We start from the raw sequence: 26877 nt of genomic DNA, 5'->3' as shown, positions 1-26877 counted from the left end.
TGGGAAACACAAGGGAAGATAGAAACGATCCACCTGGGAAAGAACCTTATGAGGGCCCTTCCTGAAGGTGGCCTATAAGGGATTTGGTCAGGGCGGGGCTAGGGGTGACCAGACCCTAAACTATACTTTGGGTTCTTCGCTTAGGGACGTGGGAAGAAAAGAGTTTCTCTTCTGGTGGACAGGTTCTTGAGTAGTCCGAAAATTCTAATAGCTAACGTGCCTCAACTGCTTTCCATATGCCAAACACAGTGCCCAGTAGTGTACACACATTGTCCTTGGGGACTACTCTTATCCCTATTTTACAGAGAAGAAAACCGAGTCATGGCGAGGTTAATGGACATGCCCAAGGTTCTAGAACTGGTAAATGGAGGAGTGAGCTGTGTTCTCTTCCCAGTTCTACCATCGAGTGACCAAGGCCATGTCACTCTCACTCCCTCAGCCTCACTTTCCCCACCTCCACAGTGAGATGACTGGACATGATGATTTCTACAAGTCCGTTCGCTACCAGGGCCCCATAATTGTGTCACAGGGACCTGCAAGGTCATTCAGTCACAGAGGGGCAGGTCCTCTTGGGCACCTAGGTTTCTGACACCCCTGCCCAGTTCTCCCCATACACACCTTTTTCTGAGCCAGCCTCCTGAAATCTCCTTCTGTCTACTGCGTCTCCTACCTTACAAACTTAGGGAGGCTTTTATTTTTGTTATGTTTTCTTTCATGTTAAATGTTTTCCAGCGTGAAGCTCAAGGACCCCCTTTATTCCCTGTGAAAGCTTTCTGCTTCCTGTCCCGCTCTGCGGGGCCTGGTCGTGGCCATTCAGCCTTGCCTTCGGCACGGCCCTGCAGGCAGGCATTACCAGCCCTCTAAGAGTTACTGAGCGCCTGGCACAGGACTTGCCCAAGGTCACATAGTCCGTGAGTGGCTGCTTCAACCTGGGATGTACCTCCTGGTCTGCTGTTAGGCACGGGATAGGTGCTCAAGGAGTGCAGCTTTCTTTCACCTTGTTACACTGGCTCTTCCCTTCCTTTGCTTCTGTCTGCGGACGGAAGTCAGAGCAGGGCTGGGAGCGGGGTTGACAACCTCTGACCCACTGGGCCAGGGTCTCCCAAACCCTCCTACTCTTGGAAGAGTTGGTCTGGACCAGCAGCTCCACCGGCCTCAAGTCAATGACCGAAAGCAGCCTCCTTAGTGCCTTTGTTTCCTCAAAGCAGTACTCAACATTTCACCAGCAGAAAGGGTGGTAATCCACGTGGGTCCCGTCTTCCAGGGCTCCCCCCCAACATCAGCTCTCCACCTGTGCTGCTCGAAACACCTGCTTCACTGTCCATCTCCAGGAGGTCATTGCCCTCAGCCACATTGGGCATTAAATTCTATAGGGATAGACTGGGCACATACTGGGAAGATACAAGAGAAGTGACTGTCAGCTCCAGAGCTCTGATGATGGCCTCAGGACTTGGGTTCTCTCCATCTCCTGACTCCCCCTGCTGCCCTATCGAATTCATTCTCATTTTCCACATGAGTGGCTTCTAGGATTCAAGACAAGTGCAAAAAGGGGTCTCTTTCCTTCATGGATCAGACAGAAGTCCTGGGGTCGACTCTCACTGGTCCATACTGGGTCACTTGCCTGCCTCTGAACCAGAAGCAGGGTTCAGGGGTTTAGAATGGGGTTTGGTCAGGCCCGCATCAAATGCCCATCTCTAGAGCTGGGCTGAATTCAACTTGCCACCAAAGCACACGGACTGAGAATCCTAGAGAGGTGATTTCCCCAGGAAATTTGCAATACGCTCACCACAAAGGGCAGAGATGGGTGCCTGGTGGCAAAACCCAAACAACTGTCCTCCGTACCGTCCCCTGCTGGTTCCCAGGGCCCAGTCCATGCGGGGGCTGCCCACGTGGGCCAGATGGGCACCCGAACAGAGGTTGAGAGCTCCTCCTCTGGACTGACTTTCCCATGTCTCCTTGGGTCCCTACTTTCCAGCAAATGCTCTATTATCTCCACTCAAAGATGAAGGGTATCTGGCCAAGGGCAGGACAGGGGAGCAAGGGAGTGGAAGAGAGTCTGTCATTATCATGATCATTCACTCATCCATTCATTCATTCCTCTGCTCATTGGATTACTCAGCTATAGGCTCAACACATGTTTATTCATGTCTAACATTGCAGGCAACAGGTTAAATCAGAGTTTCTCAAACTTCAGTCATTGGTGTACCCTCTTCCCAATTTCCCACTTCCCAGTTTTTGGTTAAGAGCCAATAGAATAGGTCTGAACCTGGAGTCTGATCTCTTTTTATTAAAAGAGGAGCTTGGGGCTTCCCTGGTGGCGCAGTGGTTAAGAGTCCGCCTGCCGTTGCAGGGGACACGGGCTCGTGTCCCGGTCCGGGAAGATCCCACATGCCGCGGAGCGGCTGGGCCCGTGAGCCATGGCTGCTGAGCCTGTGCGTCCAGAGCCTGTGCTCCGCAATGGGAGAGGCCACAGCAGTGAGAGGCCTGCGTACCGCAAAAAAAAAAAAAAAAAGGGGAGCTTGGCAGACGCTGGAGGTTGAAGACGCTGTATCGCCAGCCTGCGACTCTGTTCTTGATCAAACCTGAAAAGCTGAAGGGGGATTGAAAAGGGAATCACTTTCTCACTGAAAGAGCCGATGCCTAGTCCTGCCTTGTATGTATGCCACATAACGCTGTCCTGTGTGCCCCTGAAAAGCATCGTCTACACATGGGAAAAGTCAAATACTGGAGGGATTCAGAAAGGAATCCAGCGTAGACTTTGCCTTGAAGCAAGTTCCACTCTAGTAGGAGAGAGAGCGGGACACAAATGATAGTGCTACGAGGCAGGACATGACGGAAGGAGGGGTCCAGAGGAAGTGCTGTGGGAGATGAGAAGAGGGTGCTCCCCTAGGGGGGATTCTGACCTCCAGAGAAGGGGGTAGGGCATCTCAGGCAGAGGGGAGGTATGGGAAAGGCAGGGAGGCTGGGGGTTTGGAGAGCAGCACGGAGGCCCGCCCACGGGTATGCTGTTCCTGTGCTGAGTGCCACCTGCCCACTCAGGTGCCCTGTTTACACTCGGATCCTAATGGTGGTGTTTAGTCAACTCTCCACTCAGAGCTGAGACCGGGATGTCTTATCCCCCACACGCTCTCCACCCGGGACACCCTGGTTTGCTCCACGTTCTCTAGCCAGTCATCCTGGAGGGGCCGCTGGTGTAGTCGAAGGAGCCCATGTGGATTCAGAGCCCAGAGCTGCTCCTTTCCAGCGGTGGGCTCCTGTCTCCTGGGTATTGGCGGTCATCCAAGTACCTTCCTCAGAGGGTAGGTGGGAGTGTAAAGTGAGACAAGGCACACAGAGCGCTGAGCACACAACCTGGCACAGGCAAGAGCTCAATAAACATTAACGGACACGGTTTGAAAAATATTATTCCGGACGCGCTTACCGTGTGTTTTACAACAGAGACACAGTGGGTCTCCCATCCCCATTGCTTCCCGACTCTGGGACCCTAAGAAAGTTAACGTCCCTGAGCCTCGGGCGCTGAAATAACATTTACAAAGAAAGACACAGTATACCCTTGGCAGGTGTTTCTTTCGCCTGGGCAGCTTCAGCTGGGCTTTGGGTTTATCTGGTGATTATTCAGGTATCATTCATTGAGCTCCAGCTTGGTTCCAGAGCCTCCCAGACTTTTTTTTTTTTTCCTTCTTATTGTCAAAATAACTCTGCAGGGTATTCTTATTTTTATTCCCTTATTTATTCATTGGCGGTTAAGAGCACAGGACCTGCTGGCCTGGGTTAAATTGCCAGCTCTGCGGCTTGGCTTTCCTGCTGTAGGGGCTTGGGCAACTGGCTCAACCTCTTCATGCCTCAGTTTCCATCTAAAATGCTACAAAATAGTATCTTGGGCTTCCCTGGTGGCGCAGTGGTTGAGAGTCCGCCTGCCGATGCAGGGGACACGGGTTTGTGCCCCAGTCTGGGAAGATCCCACGTGCCGCGGAGCGGCTGAGCCTGCGCGTCCGGAGCCTGTGCTCCGCAACGGGAGAGGCCACAACAGTGAGAGGCCCGCGTACAGCAAAAAAAAAAAAAAAAAAAAAAATAGTATCTTCTCAGGGGATTGCTAGGAGAATTAAACTGAGTTCATACTTGTAACTCTTAGGTCAGTGCCTGCCAAATAGTAATGCTCTATATTGAGAGCTCTTGTTGTTATTAGTATTAATGAGATGAAGTTACTTACCAGGTGAGCAGTGCGTGAACCCAAACTTGAACCCAGACCTGTGTGCTCTAACACCCATGTCCCTTCCACTCCACCAGCAGCCTCGCTCCCACATGGAAACCTTTCTGTGTATTTTGGGCCCTTCTAGGGTGCCCGGGACAGCCCCTCCCAGCTGCCTGTCATCCCTGGGGCACCCCAGGCTTACCTCTGCAGATCTGCTCACTTCCCTCTCCTGCCTTCCCTAAGAAGAGGCCACCACTGACCTTCCCCGCTCCTTCCCGGGCTTCCCTGGAGCAGCCCCAAGACCAGCCTGCCTCTTCCTTCCAGAATTTTCTTCCAGACCCTGAGGTAGCTCTTGCCCTTTGCATGAGAAGTTCTTAAGCAAAGAGACAAGATGCTGTTGATGTGCAAACATGCGACAGCCTTGTTCCTGGCATCGGCCTGCTCTGACCTTGCTGAGTCTTTCCGCCCCAAAGAATTAGGGTCGCTGTTCCTCCCCTATCTAAGCCCCCAGGGATCCCAGCCCCCTTGGCCTGGACTGTGGTCTTGAGGGCTGTTCTTCCTCAGCTGTATGCCATCACAGCCCCTCTCGAGACCTTCGTTTCCTCTGCTGCACACCCCTGGTTGTGGAGGTTGAAGGACATACCATGTTATTTACTTGTGCTGACTGCAGGCTACTTCCTGCTTCCTTTCGGGAGCCTCCTGGGAGCAGCCAGCCTGCAGGGCTCTCCTTTCTTTGAATCCTGTGGCCCGTTTCACGCAAGTTTCATTTTAAACAATGTCCTCATTGTTTTCATGCCTTCATATATGTTATTGTGCGTGAATGAATATGTTTGTGTGTTTATTTCCAGCTGGGTGTAAGCTCATGAAAGGTATTCAGTGCTGGGCACCTAATAACTCTGTAAAAGATATTTGTTCATTAGCTTAGGCTCCTTCAAAAATTAATGTTTTTTCATCTTTTGTTTTTCAATATTGATGCCGTTGAGCAGACATAAACCAGGGTTCATTATTGAATCTTTTTGCACTGGTTTGCTTGTTCTCTAAGGAAAAGCAGCATTTCAACTATTTGGATAAATTTCTTCTTTTTTAATTGTTTTAAAATTCTGGGGTTTTTTTTCTTTTTTTTGTATTCTTTTTTTTTTTTTTTTGGATAAATTTCTGAAACGTATTTTAGCTTACTTTAAAAAAAATCATTCTTTCCTCCATCCTATGGGAGCCTGGGATGTGGCCAGCACAAGCCCTGTCCTAGGTACAAAAATAACTTCTTATTCCTGAAGTTAACAGGACCCTTGGGTGTTCACTGTGGACTGAGTTCCAGGGTCTGGCTTCTGCCAGTCCACAGAGAGACGTTTCTGGAGGCCCATGTCATCCCCTCCATCAGCGAGTTTCTTCTTCATGGACCTGTTCTGGCCCTATCAGTTCAAAGCCTTCCCAAGGAGGGTTCTCAGGGCCTGTTCTTTGGTAGTTTCCAGTTTGCTGTGGACCGTGTGGAGGGCATTGAGGTTGAAGCGTGAGCCTGTAACAGACCCTGGAATGCTTCGTGCCCCTGGAACTCTGTAGGAGTCTGGTGCTGGCTTTGTAAGTGTTAGGCTCAGGGACTGTGCCTCAGGAGGGAGGGAAAGGAAAACAAAGACAAAAAAAGAACCTCAAAAACCTTTCCCCAGGGACTTCCCTGGCGGTCCAGTGGTTAGGATTTCGCCTTCCAGCGCTGGGGATATGGTGAGGGTTCGATCCCTGGTCGGGGAGCTAAGATCCCATATGCCTTAGTGGCCAAAAAAACCAAAAACACATAAAACAGAAGCAATATTGTAACAAATTCAATAAAGTCTTTGAAATGGTCCATATCAAAACAATCTTAAAAAAAAAAATTTTCCCCTTGGAGAGGAAGGGATACTCACAAGTCCTCTGTTTCATTCATTCAGCAGAGATTAGAGGCATCAGCTAAGGCTGTGGTCTGCCGTAGGGAGACAGTGGTGAGGTCGGCAGGCTGGCTCCGTTTGAGTGGGACCGACAGACAGACAGACAACATGTCAACAAATACAGTGATAGAAAGTGATGGGAGGGCCCACTCAGGCAGGGCTGCCTGGGAAGGCCTCTTAGAGATGGCCTTGCGGCTGAGAGCTGACGGAAGGGATCAGCCATGCAAACTGTGGACAGACGTGTGGGTGGGGACAGGTAGCGGCATCCCGGGCAGAAGGCACTGTGTGAGCCAAGATTGTGAGGTGGGCATGAGGTTGTTGAGTTCTGAGAATTGAATAAGGCTGGAGAGGTAGGCAGGGGGCCGGGCCACAGCAAAAAGTTCAGATTTCCTCCTGGTTTGGGTGGCAAGGCTTTGAAGGGATTGAAGCAGGGGAGTGACAAGATTGGATTTATTTGGAGTTTTTTAGGGGGTGGGGTGGGTGAGCAGGAAGGGAGAGGGTAGGAGAACCAAGAAAGCCAACAGCTGGAGGAGTGAGGAAAGGGGGCTGCAAAGTGGGGAGGGGGAGAGGCGGGGAGGGGGTGGCTGGGAGCCAGAGGAAAGAGAGAGACAGAGCAAGATGGCAGTGGTTCCCTTGGGGACCCTGATGAGAGCAAATGGGAGAGAGCTGGGGGCTTTTGGAAATCTAGCTGGTGAAGGTCCAGGCCATGGACTGTGAAAGCGTGAGGCTCAAGGCTCAGTTTCCCCATCCATGTAGGACATGGGGAGCGAGCCAGAAGGGAAGGATCCTGGTTCATCCACTGGCACTTGACCCAAATATGTTCCTTTTCCACCATGAAATCTGGCCACGTGATTTCTACTGATCAGACTTGTGAAGGAGCTAAAAAAGCGTATTTCTTGCAAGGCTTCACTCAGGAGAGGAAGTCGAGGGAAGCGAAGGAACCCACACTTCGTGAGCCCCGTTCCGTGCTGGGGGAGCCGGCTGCACGTGACCCACAGAGGTGAAGAGTCTGGCGCGAGCTGTCACAGCTGGGGACCCAGGTCTCCGTGCTCCCCAAACCCTTGCCCGCTCCCCTGACCTGTAAGGCTCTGGGCCCCTCTGTGTTGGTGTCTGTGGAAAAGTAGCCGAAGTACATGAGTGCCAAGCCGGCTTCTAAGTCAGCTGGCTGGGAGTGTTCCCGGCCCAGCCCCTGCTCTGATCTGGGGAGAGCATGTGGTGATGGAGCCAGCAGGGGCTCCCGAGTAACTGACGCCTATAGACAATCCACAAGGGTCGTGTCCACCCTCGGGTGTCGCCTCCTTCTCCCAGGACTTCTGAGCAGAGCTCTCCAAGGCCTGTGGAATGCATGTGCCAGGGAAAATTTCGCTTCTGCGTGATGATGATTATACTAATGAAAGTGACACAGGAGTAGGAGACAGAGACCTCCCTTGGCTCCCCAGGGGGTAATCCATTCCCCGGGGAAGGAGAACTGGCCATTTCCACACTCTTCTCCAGTTACCAGCTGGGAATGACAGGGGAGAGCCATTGAGACAGTTCAGGAGGGGACCGAGCAGTGGGCCAGGGCTCCCGTGGCCCATGTCCAGTCCTGGCACAAACAGGGACCCGGGAGCCCTGTGGGTTTAGGAGAGTCTCTGAGTATTGGTTTGCTCATTTGTAAAATGGGGGATTCCCAAGATCTTGATTCCTAGTCAAGATAATAACGATACCGCTGTTGTGATGGGTATTTGAGAATCAAATATGGTCAGGAATGCAAAGGCACTTTGAAGACCCGATCACACATTTCTTTGTTGGGTCAAGCAAAACTTGGAACATAGAGGACCTAGCTCTGAACCCTGCTGGGAATTCCCATGAACCATTTCTTTCTTCGTTTGCTCTTTCGTGAGTACATTTATTCATTCAATGAACATTCAGTCGGTGTCTGCTCATATAAGATGTTGAGGTTACAGCGATGAATAAGATGCTGCTCAAGTCCTTGTGAAACTCATGGAAGTGACAGACATATAAACAAAAATACATATATTGTTTTTAAAAAAGGGAAGGAAGGGAGGAATGTTCTGGGCAGAAGGAACAGTGAAGGCAAAGGTAGGGGCATGGGAAATAGCCTGCAGTGTGCATTGGGTGATCTTGGTGTTGTGTCCTTACCAGGAACATCAGGAAGCTGCTGCCATTTTTCCTCAGCCAGAACATTCTCAGGGCAGAGAGACTGGGGTGAGAGTCGTTTTAACAGCTCCTGCTGCTGAGTATTCTAACCATGGTCTTATAACGGTGTGTGTTCTGATCTCTATCAACTTTCTATTTGACACCAAAATATTTCAAGCTGCCCCTTATTTTTTACCCTCCACTAGCACTCCTCCAGCAATACCTAATTTGGGGTGATTGTTAATCGTTTGGTTTTTTTCCTATGTTCTTCATACCCTGATGTCGGTACGGAGATTATCTAGAACAGTAAGTCCCTTACATGATAACGACTTCCATTCCAAGAGCGTGTTCGTAAGTCCAGTTTATTGATTGATTGATTGATTGGCTGCGTTGGGTCTTTGTTGGCTGCGCGCGGGCTTTCTCTAGTTGCGGCGAGTGGGGGCTACTCTTCGTTGTGGTGCGCGGGCTTCTCATTGCGGTGGCTTCTCTTGTTGCGGAGCACGGGCTCTAGGCGCTCGGGCTTCAGTAGTTGTGGCATGCGGGCTCAGTAGTTGTTGCTCACGGGCTCTAGAGCGCAGGCTCAGTAGTTGTGGCGCGTGGGCTTAGTTGCTCTGTGGCATGTGGGATCTTCCCAGACCAGGGTTCGAACCTGTGTCCCCTGCATTGGCAGGCGGATTCTTAACCACTGCGCCACCAGGGAAGCCCCTGTAAGTCCAGTTTGTTTGTAAGTCCAACAAAGTTAGGCTAGGTACCCAACTAACACAATCGGCTATATAATACTGTACTGTAATAGGTTTATAATAGTTTTCACAGAAATAATACATAAAAAACAAAAAAACACAAAAAAATTAAAGTTTTCATCTTACAGTACCTTGAAACGTACAGTAGTACAGTACAACAGCTGGCATGCCAGGGGCGGGCATCGAGTGAACAGGCAAGGAGAGTTACTGACTGGAGGAGGGAGAGGAGGTGGGAGATGGTGGAGCTGAAGGATCGTCCGCAACAGGAGACGGAGGGCAAGCTGCAATTTCACTCACGCCTGACGCGGATGGCACAGGTTCTGGGCTTGAAATAAAGATACTGTACCACTGTATTCTCTACAGTATTGTAAAGTACACAAAAGCACAACCACTCGTAGAGGATGCACGCACGTGACAACGTACGCCAGACACGTGACCTAACTTACGTGATTGGACATGTGAACACACATTTGCATCTTTGAAAGTTCACAACTTGAAGGTTCGTATGTAGGGCACTTACTGTAATGATTTTCACATCTCCTCAGGACCTTTCACATCAGTCTCTAGACAAACTTCCAAGCTTGTCTCTTATGGGGTCTCAGACTTTAGGGAGGAGACCCAGGAGGGCTGCCTATGTTCCTCTCCCGGCAGCTGGACCAGGGCCATGCTGGGGGTCTCATTGGCCTCCACACTGCTTCGTGGCCCCAATTCTATGCAGGAATCATGTAACTACTGTTTATGCTTGTTTTCTTTCAATATTTTAATGCTTTTCTAGACTCTGAATTTTTCTACAAGAGGAAAATGAGGATTCATTTTCGAATGACTTTTTTATGAAGGGGGAGTAAGAGGTTCTGGATAGAAGGACTGAAAAATGTACTTGGTATTTTTAGGGGTTTTTGTCTTATTTCTGGTTATGAGAGCAGCAACAACGAACAAACAAACCTGAACCTCATCCCCAGCAGTGAAACAGCAAACACTGTCAACATTTTGGCATTTTTCCTTATGGTCATTTTCCCTTCTACTTGCAGGCAGGTAAGCTTATGCTGCATGCACAGTTTTGTAACCTGCTTTTTAAATTTCTTTTCAATTCTGTAATATAAACCTTCTCCCTTCTGTCATTCAAAATGCTTCCTGAGCATCCATTTCAAACCGTTGCATCAAGTGATTATAACCATAATTTACCAACTATTCATTCCCTACAGATACTGAGGCTGTACCCATTTTTTTCTTCGCATGGTAAATAATGTTGCCTTGAACATCTTTGTGTATAAATCTTCCCACCTGCGTAGGGTCAGAACAGCAGCAACTCGCGGATGCGTTTGTCTTCAAGGAAGTGGATTAAGTTCTTGAGGCCCCTTCTCTTATAGGAACCAGGTGCCTCTCTGACTGCTCCTGTCCTTTGTCAGCTGTGACTTCTGTTCCTGGGTTGGGCGCCGAGAGCGAACATCTCTTTCAATTTGTCTAAAACACACCTTCTTCTTCTCTTTATCTTCCCCAGCTCTCACAGCCTCACCCACAGCGTTCCTAATAAACATTCCTAATGTTCGTCCCTAATATTTGTAGCCAGAGCAAAAATAGCCCCCTAGTGTTCCCTTCTTACCAGACTTTATAGTTTAAAACCACAGGGGATAGTTTTCAATTCCACGGTATTTAAAAACTTACCTCTTCCGGCCTCCCAATTATGTAGATTCACCACCTCCGTTCACTTTCCAAGGAATAGTCAAGACCGGAATTCAGATCCTCAGTCTACCTCTTAATAGCCGAGCGACCTTGGTCAACTTAACATCCTCTCTAAGGCTCCGTTTACTCTTGGGTACCATGGGATCGTAATGGGAACCACTTAACTGGATTGCTATGAGAATTTAATGACAGTTAGTTCACTTAAAGTGCTGTGTGTTAGTGTTGTTATTCGCTGAAGGTTTTGACTCTGGGTCAAAACAGGAGCGTGCACGTCACCTCCACGATGCTAGATTTTCATGACAAAATGGTACCATGTAATGCCAGACCTGGAAGGATGGCGTTGAGATGGAGTCCATCCCCCTGGTTTCGTTGATGGGGAAACTGAGGCCCACAGAGGGGAAGGGACTTGTCCAGGGTCACCTGGATGGGTATAAGAGATGACATCACAATGCTGCTCCTATGATCAGGCAGCAGGAGGGGCTCATGGCTTCAGGGCACAGATAGAGCCCTTCCATCAAGCCTGGGGAGGGGGTGGGGGGGTGGCTTATCCTTTATGTCTAGGCCTTGGGTGGGCTCAGTGCAGGATTCAGCTAATTGTCCAGATCCCACCCATTGCCTGTTAAGCACCCCAGATCAATCCCAGAGCAGCTAGGAAGCTTGTGGAGTATTAGAAACACTATATATGTTCTCTCTTGCACCACACAGGTGATTTCCTGTGACCCACCCCCCATACCGTCCGCGCTTGTGTGACCACACACACCACACATACACACACACACACGTACCTCTTGGGCCCATTGGAAATTCATATATTCTCCCCTGGCACGGGAGCGGAAGGCGTCTGCCAACCTTTGGGTTTCTTTTCCATGTGGCTCACCATCTGGAGTGGCCACCTGGCCTCCTTGTGGAGTGTGTGTGTGTGTGTTCGTGTGTTTGTGCACACTCGCTCAGGCACCCATGTCCCAGGGCCAGTGTATTGTGTCCCCTCTCTGTGCTTGAACGGCTGAATGAACAAGAGCAAGAGAACAGAGGCACAGAGGACAATGCCCAGAAGTCATGCTGGCAGCGTGAATGAATAATTCACATTGTATCTGCTGCTTTCCAGGGCTTCCCCAAATAGCTATTTTAATTGCTTATTTGTTTCGCTGCTGACTTTAATTCAGCCGCCTTCAGCTCAGAACACTTTGGTGTTTAACGTTGACTCGCAGGTAGGGCTTCCCTTTGGGGAACAACGGTCTGTTTTCTTCTTTAAAAAGAAATAATGGGAGGGAGAATAAACCCTTAAAGTTGTACTTTTCAGAGGTAAAAACCATTTTTCTTTTCACCTCCTGTGCAGAGCTCCTTTGTAATCAGTCACTGTAGGCCTCTGTGGTCTTGGAGAATAAAGAAATAGCGGTCACGTGGACAGGCAAGGTGAGCTTCTGGGCTAGATCAGTCGGCCCACCATGATGCAGTCGGCAAACACTTGGGCATCTACAGATTTTGAGATTCTCAGACATGGCCAGGCCGTGCTGCCTTGTGCTTTCCTACACATGCCAGCCAGAGCATCTAGGAAAGGTTATTAGGAAGGCCGTACCTGCCTGGGCAGGCAGCCTGGGGGCTGCCCTGCCAATGTAGCCCGTAGAATAGTAGGGGGTCCAATGCCATTTCCCCCCCGGAGCTCTGGCGGGATGCCTGTAGTGTGAAATGCGTGGCTCAGCTTTGAAAGGGCTTCTGCTGGTGGTCCTGGTGGAATGACCTGGAGAAGGGGGCTGGTTGGAAGCCAGGCATTTGGAGTCCCTTATATATAAATATAAGGGCAGCCAGAGGTAGCAGGGTGTAGAGTGTGGAGGGCCTGGGCCAATAGAAGCCGTGTGGGTTACAGCAGGAGGTGACAGGTGTGAATCTGAAGACACAAAGGGCACCCAGGACACCCTTGGTGGTTGCAGAGATGGGGCCAGTGGGCTTTGTGGTCTAGTCCCACACCTGCAGAACAGGGGCACCTGTAGAGCCAGTAGGCCAGGGTGCAATCAGTTACTCCCCCTCACCCCCCACCCCCCAGCTCTGCTTGGCCTTCTGTCTGCAAATGGATGCAGAGGGTAGAGGGCTGGTTTAATGCAGGAGGACAGAAAGTGATGCTCAGAGGATCTACTAAGTGCAGAGGAGCAGAGGGGCTGAGAACCTGCGTTCTCGAATGAGGTCCACGTGCTGCTGTGTGCTCACTGGCTGTGTAACCTCAGGCAAGACATTGTGTGGGACAGGAACTCAGCAAACACTAGGAAAGGGCTGATACAGCTGCTTGCAGGACTGTGCTCAGAGAGAGGCTGGGCGGCCATGACCAGGCCCTGAGAGTGGGATGGGAGGCAGAAAGCTTTGATAAAGAAGGAGAAGGAGAGGGATTTCTCGAACACAAGGTTCGATACCGCTTTTAAAGTTCCTGCAGTTATTAAATAGGGGATGTTATACACCAGTCGTCCTGAGTACGGTGCTGGGACCAGAAGCATTGGCATCACCTGGGAGTTTGTGGGAAATGTCAATTCTCAGTGCAGCCCAGAATCAGAAACTCTGGGAGTGGGTCACAGCTCTCTGTGAGCTCACAAGCCCTCCAGGCGATTCTGATGCAGCTCAGGACTGAGGACCACTGCTGTATACAATAAGGGGAAGTCAGAAGGGGTGTTCAGAGAACGAGTGCGTATGGACCAGGGAGGCTAGGGAGTGTTAGGAAACCTGAGTGCCAGGAGGATCCATTCCTCTGTGGCTGTGTGACCTTGGACAATTCCTTAGGACACAGTCTTAGAAACTCAGTACTGAAAGGTCCTTTAGCGATCACTGTGTCATCTTCTTATGGTGGGAACGGGGAAGCAGTGGTCCAGGGTGAGGAAGGGACTTGGCTATAGTTAGTGGCAGAGCTGAAAATTGAAGCCAGTTGGATTTGCCTCCCGACAAACTAAGTGTCCCAGGATGTATCAGCTGGCCTCTCCGTGTCTCAGTTTCCACATCCGTAAAATGGAACTAATAGTAGTACTTAGATTATTTTAAATAAGTTAATATCATATAGTATTGAATATGGGGTTTTCTTTTATTTTTTTTCCTTACAACTGTATTGAGGAATTACTGAAGCACACTAACTTGTATGTATTTACAGAGTGCAATTTGCTGAATTTTGACATACACATATACATCTATGAACCTGTCTTCATAATCAATATAACAAACATTCCCATCACCCCCTAAACTTTCTTTGTGCCCTTTTATAATCCCCCTCTCCCTCTACTCATCCCCAGGCAACTACTCATCTGCTTTCTGTCCTTAAGGTTGGTTTGTATTTTGTAGAATTTTACATACATGGAATCGTACAGTACAGTCTCTTTCTTCCCTGGTTTCTTTTACCCCAGTATGCTTCTGAGATTCATCTGTATCGTTGTGTGTGTTAATAGTTTGTTCCTTTTTATCACTGAGTAGTATTCCAGCGTGGATGTACATTTGTCTATCCATTCCCCTATTGATGGACATTTGGATTGTTTCTAGCTTAAGGTATTACAAATCAACATAGCATTAATTTTAAGAAGCACCATTATTTTATGTGCCACTAAGAAAAGTGCTACCAATTAAATTATGACCCAATGTTTTTAAATTAACTAGAATGTTTATTTCATACTCATCAAAATAAATCTTTCAAACTTAGGGGTTTTTTTGTTACACACATAACGCTTTTTTACATCCAAACAACAAAAAAGGAATACCTAAACAAAAATAAAGCTCCAGTGTTCCTAATACATCTTCTCATTCCGAAACCAATTCTTTGGAGTCAATGTTTAGCTCAGAATTACTGATGTCTGTGCTTTTAATATCGTCGTCCTCGGTTCCCTCCAGAGTGTTGGTGATGCAGCCTTGTTATAGGGCCCACAGAGAAGCTCAAAGGCCCTGGTGCTGGGCTCTGCAGCCAGCATGGCAATTATGCAGTGGTAGCCTCCCTTGCACTCCTGCTTTGGGAATGTTGCTAAACGTGTCTGTTCATTGCCTTCTCCACCCTTCCCCACAATCATTTGGTTCCTAGGGGTTAAAAGTGCTCTACTATTGTCTCTGAGATTTTATCCCAAGCCCATGACACCTTTGATGTCTGTGCACACACGGGCGGTGACAGCTCCATCAGGACCGCAGCCTGGCTGACAGTGTCGTAAGATGTCAGCAGTGCTAACACACATCCCAGTTTCGGAGATGCTAAAATGTATTTTTAAAATGTGCAGCTCAGAATCATTGAAACAGAGTCTATGTGTACTCTGGAAATACTCAGTGAAATTCAGCTTTTATTATTATTATTGCATTCCTGTGAAGCATCTATTTCCTGTTGGTCCAATGAGAGTGGTTGTATCTGCCTCACAGAAATGTTGTGAAGGTAAAGGACATGATGTATTTCACATAGAGCCTATGGTCCAGTGCCTAGTACTTAACTGACCTTCAGCAAAAGATGTATTGTTTCATTGCAGCCTCACGATGCCCTTGACTTTGGGGACCGGCAAGATAGAAGACTTGTGAATGCTGAAGCTGCAAAGGGGGCCTTAGAAATGTGACATCTCAGCTCCCTCATTTTACAGATGGGAAGCCCAGAGAGAGTGGGTGCCTTCCCCCAGGGCCTGGTTCATCTGGTGGCAACGTCAGGATTCAAACCCAGATCTCGTCACTCCCCTTCCAATGCTCTGCCTAGACTGTGTTGTCATGGAAGGAGCCACAGGTCAGGATCCCAGAGAAGCCTTCATGGCCAGTTCCATTTCCAGAAGGATCAGCTCCTCAGGCTGCATGGCTGGGGTGAGGGTCAGAGCTCAAGGAACAGGAATGGCCAGATTCCAGGGAAGGGTGGCTTTGGCCTCTGTCCGTCAAGCTGGAAGCTCCTGGACAGCCCAGCACCTGGGAGGACCCCTCGGAAACCCAGCTCTTGGGACTGGAAAGGAGCAAAGCTGGGGGTTGAGTGCCCTCAGGGTCATAAATACAAAAAGGAGGAGCTCTGCATGTCTGCCCAGCACCACATGCCAAGGGCTCTATTGAGCTGTTCCCATGTACTAATTTGTTCAATGCTACCAGAGCCCTGTGAGGCAGGTTTTCATGACTGCTTTATACCTATGGGGAAACTGAGGCTTAGAGCTGGGGAAGGGATGCCTAAGATTACACAGCTAAGAAAGATGGAACTGGGAGTCCCATTTGGTTCTGTTGGCCCTTTCTATAGGGCACAGAACCTCCTTAGCCTAACTCCCAGTTCGGGAATGAGAATGGAGCTGGGTGAAGGGCAAACATGTATACCCAGTGCTGTGTTCTGCTGTGGTACTGGGCTTTAAGAGAATTACCCTCCAACAAGGGAACAAGCAAAACGAAGGGCCCATCTCCCAACCTTGTCTATCCATGAATGGGAACTTCATAGTTTCATACGGGTTCTGGCACAGTGATAATTCTCCTTCCAGTGTAACAGGGTTAGTTAGCCCAGAACAATACTATCAATAACTGTTTCTTGAAGGCTGTTCAGATGATTGCTGTATCTCAGATGGAGCTGAACGCAGCACCAGTCTGACTTGATCTCTTGGTGTCATGAGTGTGGTGCAGGCCTGGGGTTGGTCCCCAGGTTTTAGCCTCAGCCTTGCCACTGGGTCCTTGGGTGGCTCTGGGCAAGTCTTTCTCTCTGTGCTTCAGTTTTCTCACCAATAAAACAAGGAGTTGATTAGTCAGATCCCAGATATCACACTCAGTTTTAACATTCCTTAATACCCCTGCATCAGGTGCCTCATTTGGACAGCAATGAAAATAATAATGAGTCGCTCACATTTATTGAGCGTGCACTATATACCAAAGTGATATTTCATCCATTATCTCATCTAATCCTCAAAGAACACTGTAAGGTGGGTTTGAATGGTACTTACCTGAAAGCGTTGTTATGAGGTCCAAGTGAGTTAACATATGTAAAGTGCTTGGAACAGTTCCTGGCACAGAATCCATGCTCAGTCAATGTATTATTATTTCTCCTGTTCTGCAAGTATGAAAACTGAGCCTCATAGAGTTTAAGTATCTTGCCCAAGGTCACAGAGCTAGAAACTGGCAGAGCCGAGATTTAAACTCAAGGAGTCTGGCTCCAAAGCCCTGTGCTCCTAATTTCTACTCTGTGCTGCCTCTTCATAGGACAAGATGCAGGAGAAAGATGTTAGAGAGCAGTGGGGACTATGTGCAGCTAGAGAGTGCCTGCCTTCTAGGCACGCTAGCTCCATTCTTAAAATACAGCACTGTAGTAGACAAACTTATCTATAAGCTGAATTTGGCCACCCCGTAGTCAGTTGGCCATGCCTAGGCTAATCCATGATCTGGTTCTCAGAATCTTAATCTTTTTTTTTTTTTTTTAACATCTTTATTGGAGTATAATTGCTTTACAATGGTATGTTAGTTTCAGCTTCACAACAAAATGAATCAGTTATATATATACATATATTCCCATATCTCCTCCCTCTTGCATCTCCCTTCCTCCCACCCTCCCTATCCCACCCCTCCAGGCGGTCACAAAGCACCGAGCTGATCTCCCTGTGCTATGCGGCTGCTTCCCACTAGCTATCTACCTTACGTTTGGTAGTGTGTATATGTCCATGCCTCTTTATCGCTTTGTCACCGTTTACCCTTCCCCCTCCCCATGTCCTCAAGTCCATTCTCTAGTAAGTCTGTGTCTTTATTCCTGTTTCACCCCTAGGTTTTTCATGACATTTTTTTTTCTTAGATTCCATATATATGTGTTAGCATACGGCATTTGTCTCTCTCTTTCTGACTTACTTCACTCTGTATGACAGACTCTAGGTCTATCCACCTCATTACAAATAGCTCAATTTCGTCTCTTTTTATGGCTGAGTAATATTCCATTGTCCATCATCAAAAAATCTAGAAACAATAAATGCTGGAGAGGGTGTGGAGAAAAGGGAACCCTCTTACACTGTTGGTGGGAATGTAAATTGATACAGCCACTGTGGAGAACAGTATGGAGGTTCCTTAAAAAGCTACAAATAGAACTACCATATGACCCAGCAATCCCACTACTGGGCATATACCCTGAGAAAACCATAATTCAAAAAGAGTCATGTACCAAAATGTTCATTGCAGCTCTATTTACAATAGCCCAGAGATGGAAACAACCTAAGTGTCCATCATCAGATGAATGGATAAAGAAGATGTGGCACATATATACAGAATCTTAATCTTAAATCCCAGCAAGTGAGATGCAGAGAAATAGCAGAAACACCACTGTGTCAGTGAGCTGGAGGGCATCCAGGGATGAGTAGGCATAAAGACATGGGGATGGAGGCGAAGGAAGGGAACAGGCCCAAGGCTCGGGTGTGTGATCCCAAGAGCTCAGTTCGGGGGGGGGCCAGAGTGAAGGCAAGATTTAGCAGGAGGAGGTTAGCCACTGGTGTGTGGAAGCCTGGGTTAAAGACTAGAAGGGGGTAGGGGGAACAGTCTGGAACTTTCCCTCCCCATAGGAGAATGCCAGGAATGAGAGGGAGTGACTAGTCCAAGAAAGCTTCTGGATAAACCAGTCCTACCAAAGTAGGGAAGCAAGGAAGTCTGGGGGTCGAGTAACCAGAATGTCTAGACAGGTGTTTTGAGAGGAGAGGGACGGAAGTGTGTGAGGGAAAGAAAACTTGGAAATTCCTGGTTGTAAATGCCTCCTTCAGAGAACAAATTTTGAGAGCCAAAGCCAATCCCGCTGTCACCTCTTAACTTTCTCTGGTTTAATTTCGCAAAAAAAAACAGAGAGCTTAAGCAGTCCCAAGTCGTCCAGGAAAGGAGACGGTGGAATACGGCGCAAGGCGTATTGGCTATTAGCATGAACAAGTATTTTGCCTCATCATGGAAAGGGATATAAACCCTAACTGATAAGAACAGGTAATGTTGGTTGAGCCCTGTGTGCCGTGGGCTCGAGCATAGCTCATTTTAACAGGTAGTCACTCTGAGCATCCCCGCTTTACTGATGGAGAAGCAGGTTCAGGCAAGTTAGGGTTCACACCCAAGTGGACAGAGTGAGTAAGTGATGGCGCCTGCATTGCAACCCCTCTAGAGCTTATGATTTTTCTTTTACCACCACTCGTATCTCTCGAGTTGAAAAATGGGGACAGTGATGATGATGATGATGATATGATAATAGCTAACATATCGGACCAGCTTAAGATGAGAGATGACACAATTCTTACGGTGCACAGAGCACAGAAGTCTCTCAGCTGTTAACAGCCCACATTTACTGAGGGCTTATTACATGGCAGGCCCTGCGCTAAGCACTTTACATGGATTATCTCATTTAATCCCTGCAACACCCTATGAGATTGGAATTTCTAAGTTTCACAGAGAAGGAAACTCCTAACAAGGTTAAGTAACACACCTGTGGTTGTAGACGAAGCAGAAAGTGGGTTTCAGCCCAGCATCAATTCCGCAGCCTTTGTGGGTAGCAGCTACCCTGCCTCCCCATTAGCCGTGAAGCCCACCACCGTCTTCCCTGGATTACTTCCTTCTCCAGCCTCCCCGGCCTACACCCCGTCGTCTCAGTCTCTCCCTTCTCCCACCCCCTTGGTCTTTCACACCTGTACAGCTGACCTAGCATCTTATTAACTATCCCTGCATCCTCTCATTGCCTGGGGTTCACAGTCTAAGGTAGCAGAACCGCCATACATACTGTCACAGGGATGGGCCACTCCCTGCTGTCAGTGTAAGCCTCGTCTGCCTGGCCAGACCCTCTGCTCTCGAAGGCAGAAACAAGGCTTATTCAAGTGTCTTAGCCCTCGTCGTGTCTGGCGTGGGACCAGTCTGTTGTGTCCATGCAGTAAATTCTTCCTTCTTTTTTTAAAGCCTGATTGAGTTTATTTTTTAATTTTAATTTATAAATTTATTTATTTATTTATTTTTGGCTGCGTTGGGTCTTCATTGCGGTGCGCGGGCTTCTCATTGTCGTGGCTTCTCTTGTTACACAGAGCACGGGCTCTAGGCGCGCGGGCTTCAGTAGTTGTGACGCACGGGCTTAGTTGCTCCGCGGCAAGTGGGATCTTCCCAGACCAGGGCTTGAACCCGTGTCCCCTGCATCGGCAGGCAGATTCTTAACCATCGCGCCACCAGGGAAGCCCACGCAATAAATTCTGTTGCTTGGAGGACTGATTGAAAGGAGGGAGAAAGGAGTTGAGGAGAGGGTGAGTCAGAGAGCCTCTCTGGGTCACCTTCTGCAGCTCGGCACTGGGGTGGCGCTCAAAGTCTTAACGGGGACCCCAGAGCCCCAAAAGCCCAGCCTCTGCCCACTCTACCTCCAGTCCATCACTCATAACGTGAAGATATGCGGCTTTCTTTTCTGTTCCTCACACCATCATCCCTACCCAAAGCCTTTGTACTGGCTGTTCCTGTTGCTTCCCACCACCTGGTCTCCCCTCCAAGATCACCTCCTCCGAGAAGCTTCCCTTGCTTCCCTTGACTGCCCTGCCCCACCCCACCCTTACACGTAATCCCACTACCCTGTTGTACTTTTCTGAATACCATGAGTCTCTGAAACTATCCTGTGGATTCATTTTCTGGTTGGGGTGTCTCCCTGACGGGAGCGTAGGGCAAGGTCCTGTCTGTCTCGTCCACTTCTGTAGCTGGGTGTTTGCTCCGATTCAGCTGTGGTTCATGTGCTCAGCCGTCCTCACCAACTATGAGGTGGTGATTTTTTTTTCATCCCCAGATTCGTTTAAGGAATGAATGAAGGTGTTTGCACCAAACCGAATTAAAGGGAGGAAGGAGAATTGCAAAGATTGCACTTTCTTCCGGCCGTCCCAGCCTTGCAGGTGTGGGCTGCTTAGCACTGGGGCTCTGCCGAGGTCCGGTGGCGGCGTGTCCTCAGGAGTTGTGTAATCCTGAGCTATGGGAACTATGCGTGTGAAACACCCCAGGGCGGGAAGAACCGGCCTGGCCATTGTGCCTGGGCTGGGAGGAGAGGTTCGGCTGAAAGTTTGGACAGTTCTTGGCATGCAGTCTGCAGGGCCCTTTAGAAAGCCATCCCGCCCAGTTGGCCCTCGGAGAGAGCACGGTCTGGGGGGGCCAGCATCCCGCTGGACGGCGATAAAGAGGTTACTGTGGGAAGCGTTCAGATTGCTCGGGAAGCACTAGGAACATGAAAGATATGTTATGCGTTCTTCAGTCCCAAGAGAATCACCACCCAGTGTTAGACTTGGCAAAAGGTTTTCTGCTCCTTCTCTGAGCTGCCTCCTTAGAAAAGACGCGCTGTCTGAATACTGAATGCCAGCCGTGGCGATGTGGAGCTGGAAAGAGGACGAGGGGCCTGCGTTCCTGGACAGGTGATCCCACAGAACCCTACCTGTCTCCAAGGCAACACATCCGGGCCCCTTTTTTTCCAAGAGAGCCTGTTGTGAAACATTCAGGAATGTTTGTGTTCCTTCAGAGATTTGTAATTAAGAAGAGGCAGAGCTAGTTCTCTTTTGGCGCTCTTCCCTCCTTCCCTCTCACCCCTCCGGCATTTGGGTCATTTGATTTCGCGATCTGGGTTTTCAGCAGCCCAGGACTTGGAGGCTGGAGGAAGGGACTGTACCGGGCTGGACTGGGGTGAATCGCTTCAACAGGGGCTGGGGGCTGGGAGTTGCAGGCAGGCCCCCAAGTCCTGGCCACATCTGAAAGCAGACATCTCTTCCCAGCTCACATTCTTGGCACTTGCCCAAGGGGAAGCACTGCAGGCCAGAGAAGCACCCACAGTTTCCCAGGGGAGACTGGTTTAAACGGACAGTTCCTCTCTCTGGGAAGAGGAGTGTGTGCACATGTATATATATGTGTGTGTGTGTGTGTGTGTTTAAATCCTTGTGCAGCTAAAAACGCTTCTCTTCATCCTTATTCTCTGAATGACACGTCTCTGCACACTGAATAATTCATCTCCCTCTTGGCATTTGTTCCAGAGAGAATCTCGCTGTCCAGATTTCTTGTAAGTTGCATAGTCTTCCAATAGAAGCTTTTCTCTTTCCCATGGAAGAGCTCTGGGAGTCTGGATATCAGCCCTCTGGGTTTTTTTTCCATGATCGCTTTGAAGGGAAGCCTGAATATCAAACCCAAAGCCTTCCTTTCTCCTCTTGCCCCCCTCTGTCTCACATTGGGTCCTCTGGATTCCCTCTTCTTTATCCCTGTGGGGCACGATGTCTGTGTTCACCGCAGGCAGGAATCAGCATCTCAGCCCCGGTAGGATATCCAATGTCGGGTACATTACTGATACTTGTATCTAACATTTACTTCAGGTCTGGCTTCTTGATGTCCAAGCCTGGAACAATCAGTGGAGTTAATGGTTTTCTGGAAAAGTGATACATTTTGGGTGTTTTAGACCTGCCGCTCCTCCCTCAGTCCCCATCCTCACACACAGAGCTCAGTGAATCCCTTGTCGTGGTAACTGTGAAACAGCTGTCTTTTCGTGAAGCAGTTGTGCATTATCCCAGTGTATTGAGTAGCTTTGCACCAAGATATAGAAAGAATACTGAAGTTGAAAATAGGACGCAGCTTGGGTACCTTCTGCCTGCTTCAGATTTCCCCCCTGCCCAGCTTCATCGTCTGTATCTTGGGCATAGCTTCCTTTGTGTTCCAGATTGTTCTGAGACTCCCTGGGTCTTGTCAGTTTTTATTAGCAAAGCTCAGGTTCTGTAGTCAGGCAATGGGGCTTCAAGTTATACCTCTGGTGTTTGCCAACTCTGTGGCGTTGGGTGTGTTTTCTCACTGGTAAAATAGAGGAAGAGTGCCTGTGGCCCAGAGAAGGAACATGATATGTACGTAACTTGTTTTCTAGGCCTAGATTTAGCCATTATTAAATATTTTAATTCCAGCTGATACAGGAATATTACAGAGAAACTAGTTAAAAAAATGATTAGAAAGGAAAAAGTTAAATTATGTTAAAATCCCTATACCAAGACAGCATTTTAATGTATATCTTTCCAGTTCCTCTTCTATAAACATATACACATTTTAGGCAAAATGTCATATACTGTAACAGTATCCTGTAGCTTTTTTTCCTTAATAGATCTTTATTGGAGTATAATTGCTTCACAATAACGTGTTAGTTTCTGTTGCACAACAAAGTGAATCAGCCATACGCATACACATGTCCCCATATCCCCTCCCTCTTGAGCCTCCCTCCCACCCTCCCTATCCCACCCCTCTAGGTGGTCACAGAGCACCAAGCTGATCTCCCTGTGCTATGCGGCTGATTCCCACCAGCTATCTATTTTACATTCGGTAGTGTATGTATGTCGATGCTACTCTCACTTAGCCCTGGCTTCGCCCTCCCACCCCATGTCCTCAAGTCCATTCTCTATGTCTACCTCTTTATTCCTGCCCTGAAACTAGGTTCATCAGTACCTTTTTTTTTTTTTTTTAGATTCCATATATATGCGTTAGCATATGGTATTTGTTTTTCTTTTGCTGACTTAACTTCACTCTGTATGACAGACTCTAGGTCCATCCACCTCACTACAAATAACTCAATTTCGTTTCTTTTTACAGCTGAGTGATATTCCATTGTATATATCTTGTTCAACAATGTTGCTTTTCCTCATAGTGTGTTAAGAGCATCCTTCCATGTTGGCAAAATATAGAACACACCATTATTTTTTGTTCTTAGGTATTCATTATTGTATTCACCCATTCCACAAATATTTATTGAGCACCGATCATGGGGCTTCTGTTGCTTAGATGCACCATTGATGAAATCATTTAATTCGTCCCCAGGGAAGAATTTTGAAAGGTAATGATCCACACAGGGATTCAGGGAGCTGTGGAGAGGAGATGAATCTTTATCTTCTTGATTCTCTAGGTTGCAAAGTGTAACTAACAATATTCCCATCTCCCCAGCCAGGCTGGCAGGTGGGGCTTCTCAGGGCTGAGCCCAGGGAGAAGAATGAGTCAGAAACAAAGGTCTGACTGTGGTTGGCTCAGGCATTCCTGTTCCCTCCCAGATTTATCTGTCCTCAGTAATAGAGGCACTTGCCGAGGAGGAGTATGCCTCTGTATGGAGTTTTCCTTCAGAGGCATTTTCAAAGCTGTGTTAGATGAAATGATGTTGGATGAGATTTGGCCATTGGTCACTGGTCTTCATTCTCCATAAGGAAGTGGGAACAAATCATTTACAGTAGTTTGAGGAAGAGGAGGAGGTACTGAGGGACATGGTCTTTTGTTTCTTAAGTCTGGGCGGGGCTTGGGGTGGAGTGGTGGAGTGGACTGAAGACAGCTTTGCAGAAACTTTATCCAGGTTGGCAAAGGTGCTCCTGAATGAAGTGCCTTCTGACCCGAGGTGTCTTCCCCACCTCTTCCTTCTTTTACTCCAAGACGGTGCCTTGTAATTTTGCGAGGGGCTCAGGAGATGCATTGAAGACGACAACTTTCAAGAGAACCTTTCGGCTCACAGCAGGGGCTCTGAGGACAGAGTGCCTTGCTTGAAATCCCAGCTTTGTCATTGTTATGGACATCGAGAATGTTATTTAATCTTTCTTAGTCTCAGTTTCCCCTTCTGGGAAGCAGAGAAGAATGTTCTTTGAGCGTTCATTTGCACCAGCCTCTGCACTAAATGTTTTTACAAACATGACTTTATTTGACTTGACAACCTGGAGAGTTATTATTATCCCCACATTTCAGATAAAAGTACTGAGGCTCAGAGAGCGACTGTGCGATACTCGCACAGCTGGTAAGTGATGCTTATTGAATCCTTACTGGATAGGGCTTAGTCTGTTGCATATCGTATACGCCTCTGCCCTCATCCTTTGTCTCCCACAGTACAGCAGTAAATTACTGACCAACAGAAGCTTTGGGGCTATCCATTCCTTCAGTCAATAGATACTTTTCTTAGCCTACCAGACCCTGGATATATAGTGGTCCATGAACACACCAGGTCTATCCACCAGGGGCTCTTTCAGTGTTTCTTTTTCCCCCACATACTTTGCTTTAAGCTTGATTTGGAGTGGGTTTAAGAGGGAAGGGGATTGCACAAGATGGGAGAGTCATTTCGTACGGCTTGGAGGGAAGTTCTTGATCAGGAATCCTAGACCCCGTCTCACTCATCTTTCCTCCTGTCCCGTGGTACGTCAGTTTGCCAATCTGTCTAAAGAGTGTTGAAGCAGAGCCTTCCGGGCTTCCAGAACTGGGAGGGGATTGGGAGCAGACAGGAGAGGGGGAGTATTAGAGTATGTATTTTAGGCAGATACAGCTATGGGGAAAACCCAAAGGGGCCGTCTGGGGGCGCCGTTGAGGCGGACTTTTGTGTACCTAGATTCCCGGCTCCCCGCACGCTGGCTAAAGTGCTTGACCAAGGGTTTATGGTGTTTTCCAGCCTTGAAAAACCTGTGTGTGTTTAGCTGGGTGATTTGTCTGTCTGTCCATCTGACTTAGCCACCAAGACTGGGTGATAACCACCACCTCACTCCCCACAATATGGTGACTTAGAGGGTGGTTATCGGTAAAAGATCAGTTTGGCCTGGATTTTGCAGGGAAGGACAGCAGTGGGTACAGGCATTTGGGAATCGGCCCAGGAAGCAAAGAAATACGGCCAAACTCACAAGGAGGGAACATCTGCTATTCTAGATGCTGCAGTAAGCTAGCTTTCCAGAGGGGAAGTAGGTAGGACAGGCATGGGCTAGAGCCGGGGGGATGGCTGGGGCTGTGGTGGACAAGTGAACTGCAGGAGGAGCAGCCAGAGAGGGCTGGAGTTCGAGTCCGGAAGTAAGACTTGACCCTCGAGCCCTTTCCTGTGACCCCCCCCCCCTCACTTAGAGGTGCAGGAACAGAGGCCCAGAGAAAGCAGGTGACTTGCTCAAATCACTGCCCAGTTTGTGGCAAAGTTGGGAGCCGAGCACATTCCCCGCCTCCCTCCCAGGTGCTCCCATCCCGCTGCTCCAGTTATGCGTTCATCTTCCCCGGGGACAGCAGAGCTGGTGTCACAGTGCAAAGCTTCTAGATCTGGTGGGCCAGCGCAGAGGAGCAGGGAGGTTGAGAGCACCTACGTGTTGCGGGGTGTTGGGGACGGTAGGCTGATGGAGTCTGTTTCTCCTCTCCCTTGCCAGGTACACCAAACCGCTCACCTTTGCTGACTGCATTAGTGATGAGTTGCCGCTGGGATGGGAAGAGGCGTACGACCCACAGGTTGGAGATTACTTCATAGACCACAACACCAGTAAGTTCCTGGCCGTCCTCCCTTCCCATCCCCTCTGCCCATCCCTCTGACTCCTGCCCAGCCCCCCAAGTCTGGAAGAGCTACCGGCAGGGACTCATGAAGCCAGATTGTGTTTTGTTTCACGTAGAGTTAGACAGAGATGTCAATGTAGATATAGATAGATAATGTATGCTCATATATAAATAACAGTTCAGAAGGATTTTAAATAGAATCTAAAACTCCACCTCTCACAACCCATCTCCCCGCTTTTACAGAGGCAACCACTGCTATCAATTTCTCGTGTATCACTCCAGAAATTTCCCAGTCATGTGTGTTTATGTGTATATGTACATAGATTCTTTTTTTTTTTTTTTACATATATTGATTTCCATGCATACAGATTTTTTTCATATAAGGTAGATGTGTCCTTGCCATTGCCAGACCATTTTGGAGCAGTCACTGCCCCCAAAGCAGGTCCCCAGCAGCCAGCATGCACACATATGTGTCTGTCATGGAGTGGGCTGAGCGTATGTGCCTCTAGCCCATCACACCGTTCAGCCCACCCTCACATCGTGTCTGTACTCCAGGTATCCTGACCCAGAGTGAAGATTCTTAGTGTCTTTGTCTCTCTGACTATGATGGAGGCATAGGTTGATACAGGCAGAAGCATGTTGTCTGACAGGTGGAAGAACCCAGGTCGAGGTACCCCAGCTGGGGAGAGTTGATGTGTATTTGGGCCTCATCCGTCACGCACCTTCTCGGCCAAGACTATTCCTGTCCTCGGAAATTCGCTGCCCCATTTGTTCATGTGTACAGAGGAAAGAGGATGTCTCTGTCTCGCTCTCCACCTTCTGAACTGTGGGATTCCTTTTCGTCCTTTCAGGCAAGAGGAAAATGGGATGCAAACGCATGTTTCTGAAGGTTGGGATTAGGGCACCAAATCCCAGTGGTCCCTGTTTCCTGAGTGTGTACTCTGTGCTGTGTGCTGGGAGAGGAACTGGAGAGACACCACTCATTCAATCATCCCAGCTTCCCTGTGGCATGCCAGGGTGATTATCCCCACCTTAT

At 48.6% G+C, this 26877-nt stretch overlaps 1 protein-coding gene across 1 annotated transcript in view; it reads left to right on the top strand.

Moving 5' to 3' along the window:
- Positions 1 to 26877, top strand: part of WWC1 (WW and C2 domain containing 1) — a 150064-nt gene that overhangs the window by 49555 nt on the left and 73632 nt on the right. The window contains exon 2 of the mRNA XM_004271974.4: positions 25721 to 25830. Within this exon, the coding sequence (XP_004272022.2) occupies positions 25721 to 25830 (110 nt within the window). The remainder of the gene's footprint in view (positions 1 to 25720; positions 25831 to 26877) is intronic.

This window comes from Orcinus orca, chromosome 3, assembly GCF_937001465.1.
Source record: "Orcinus orca chromosome 3, mOrcOrc1.1, whole genome shotgun sequence".
Taxonomy (NCBI): domain Eukaryota; kingdom Metazoa; phylum Chordata; class Mammalia; order Artiodactyla; family Delphinidae; genus Orcinus; species Orcinus orca.
This window is presented reverse-complemented; position numbering and strand designations above follow the sequence as displayed.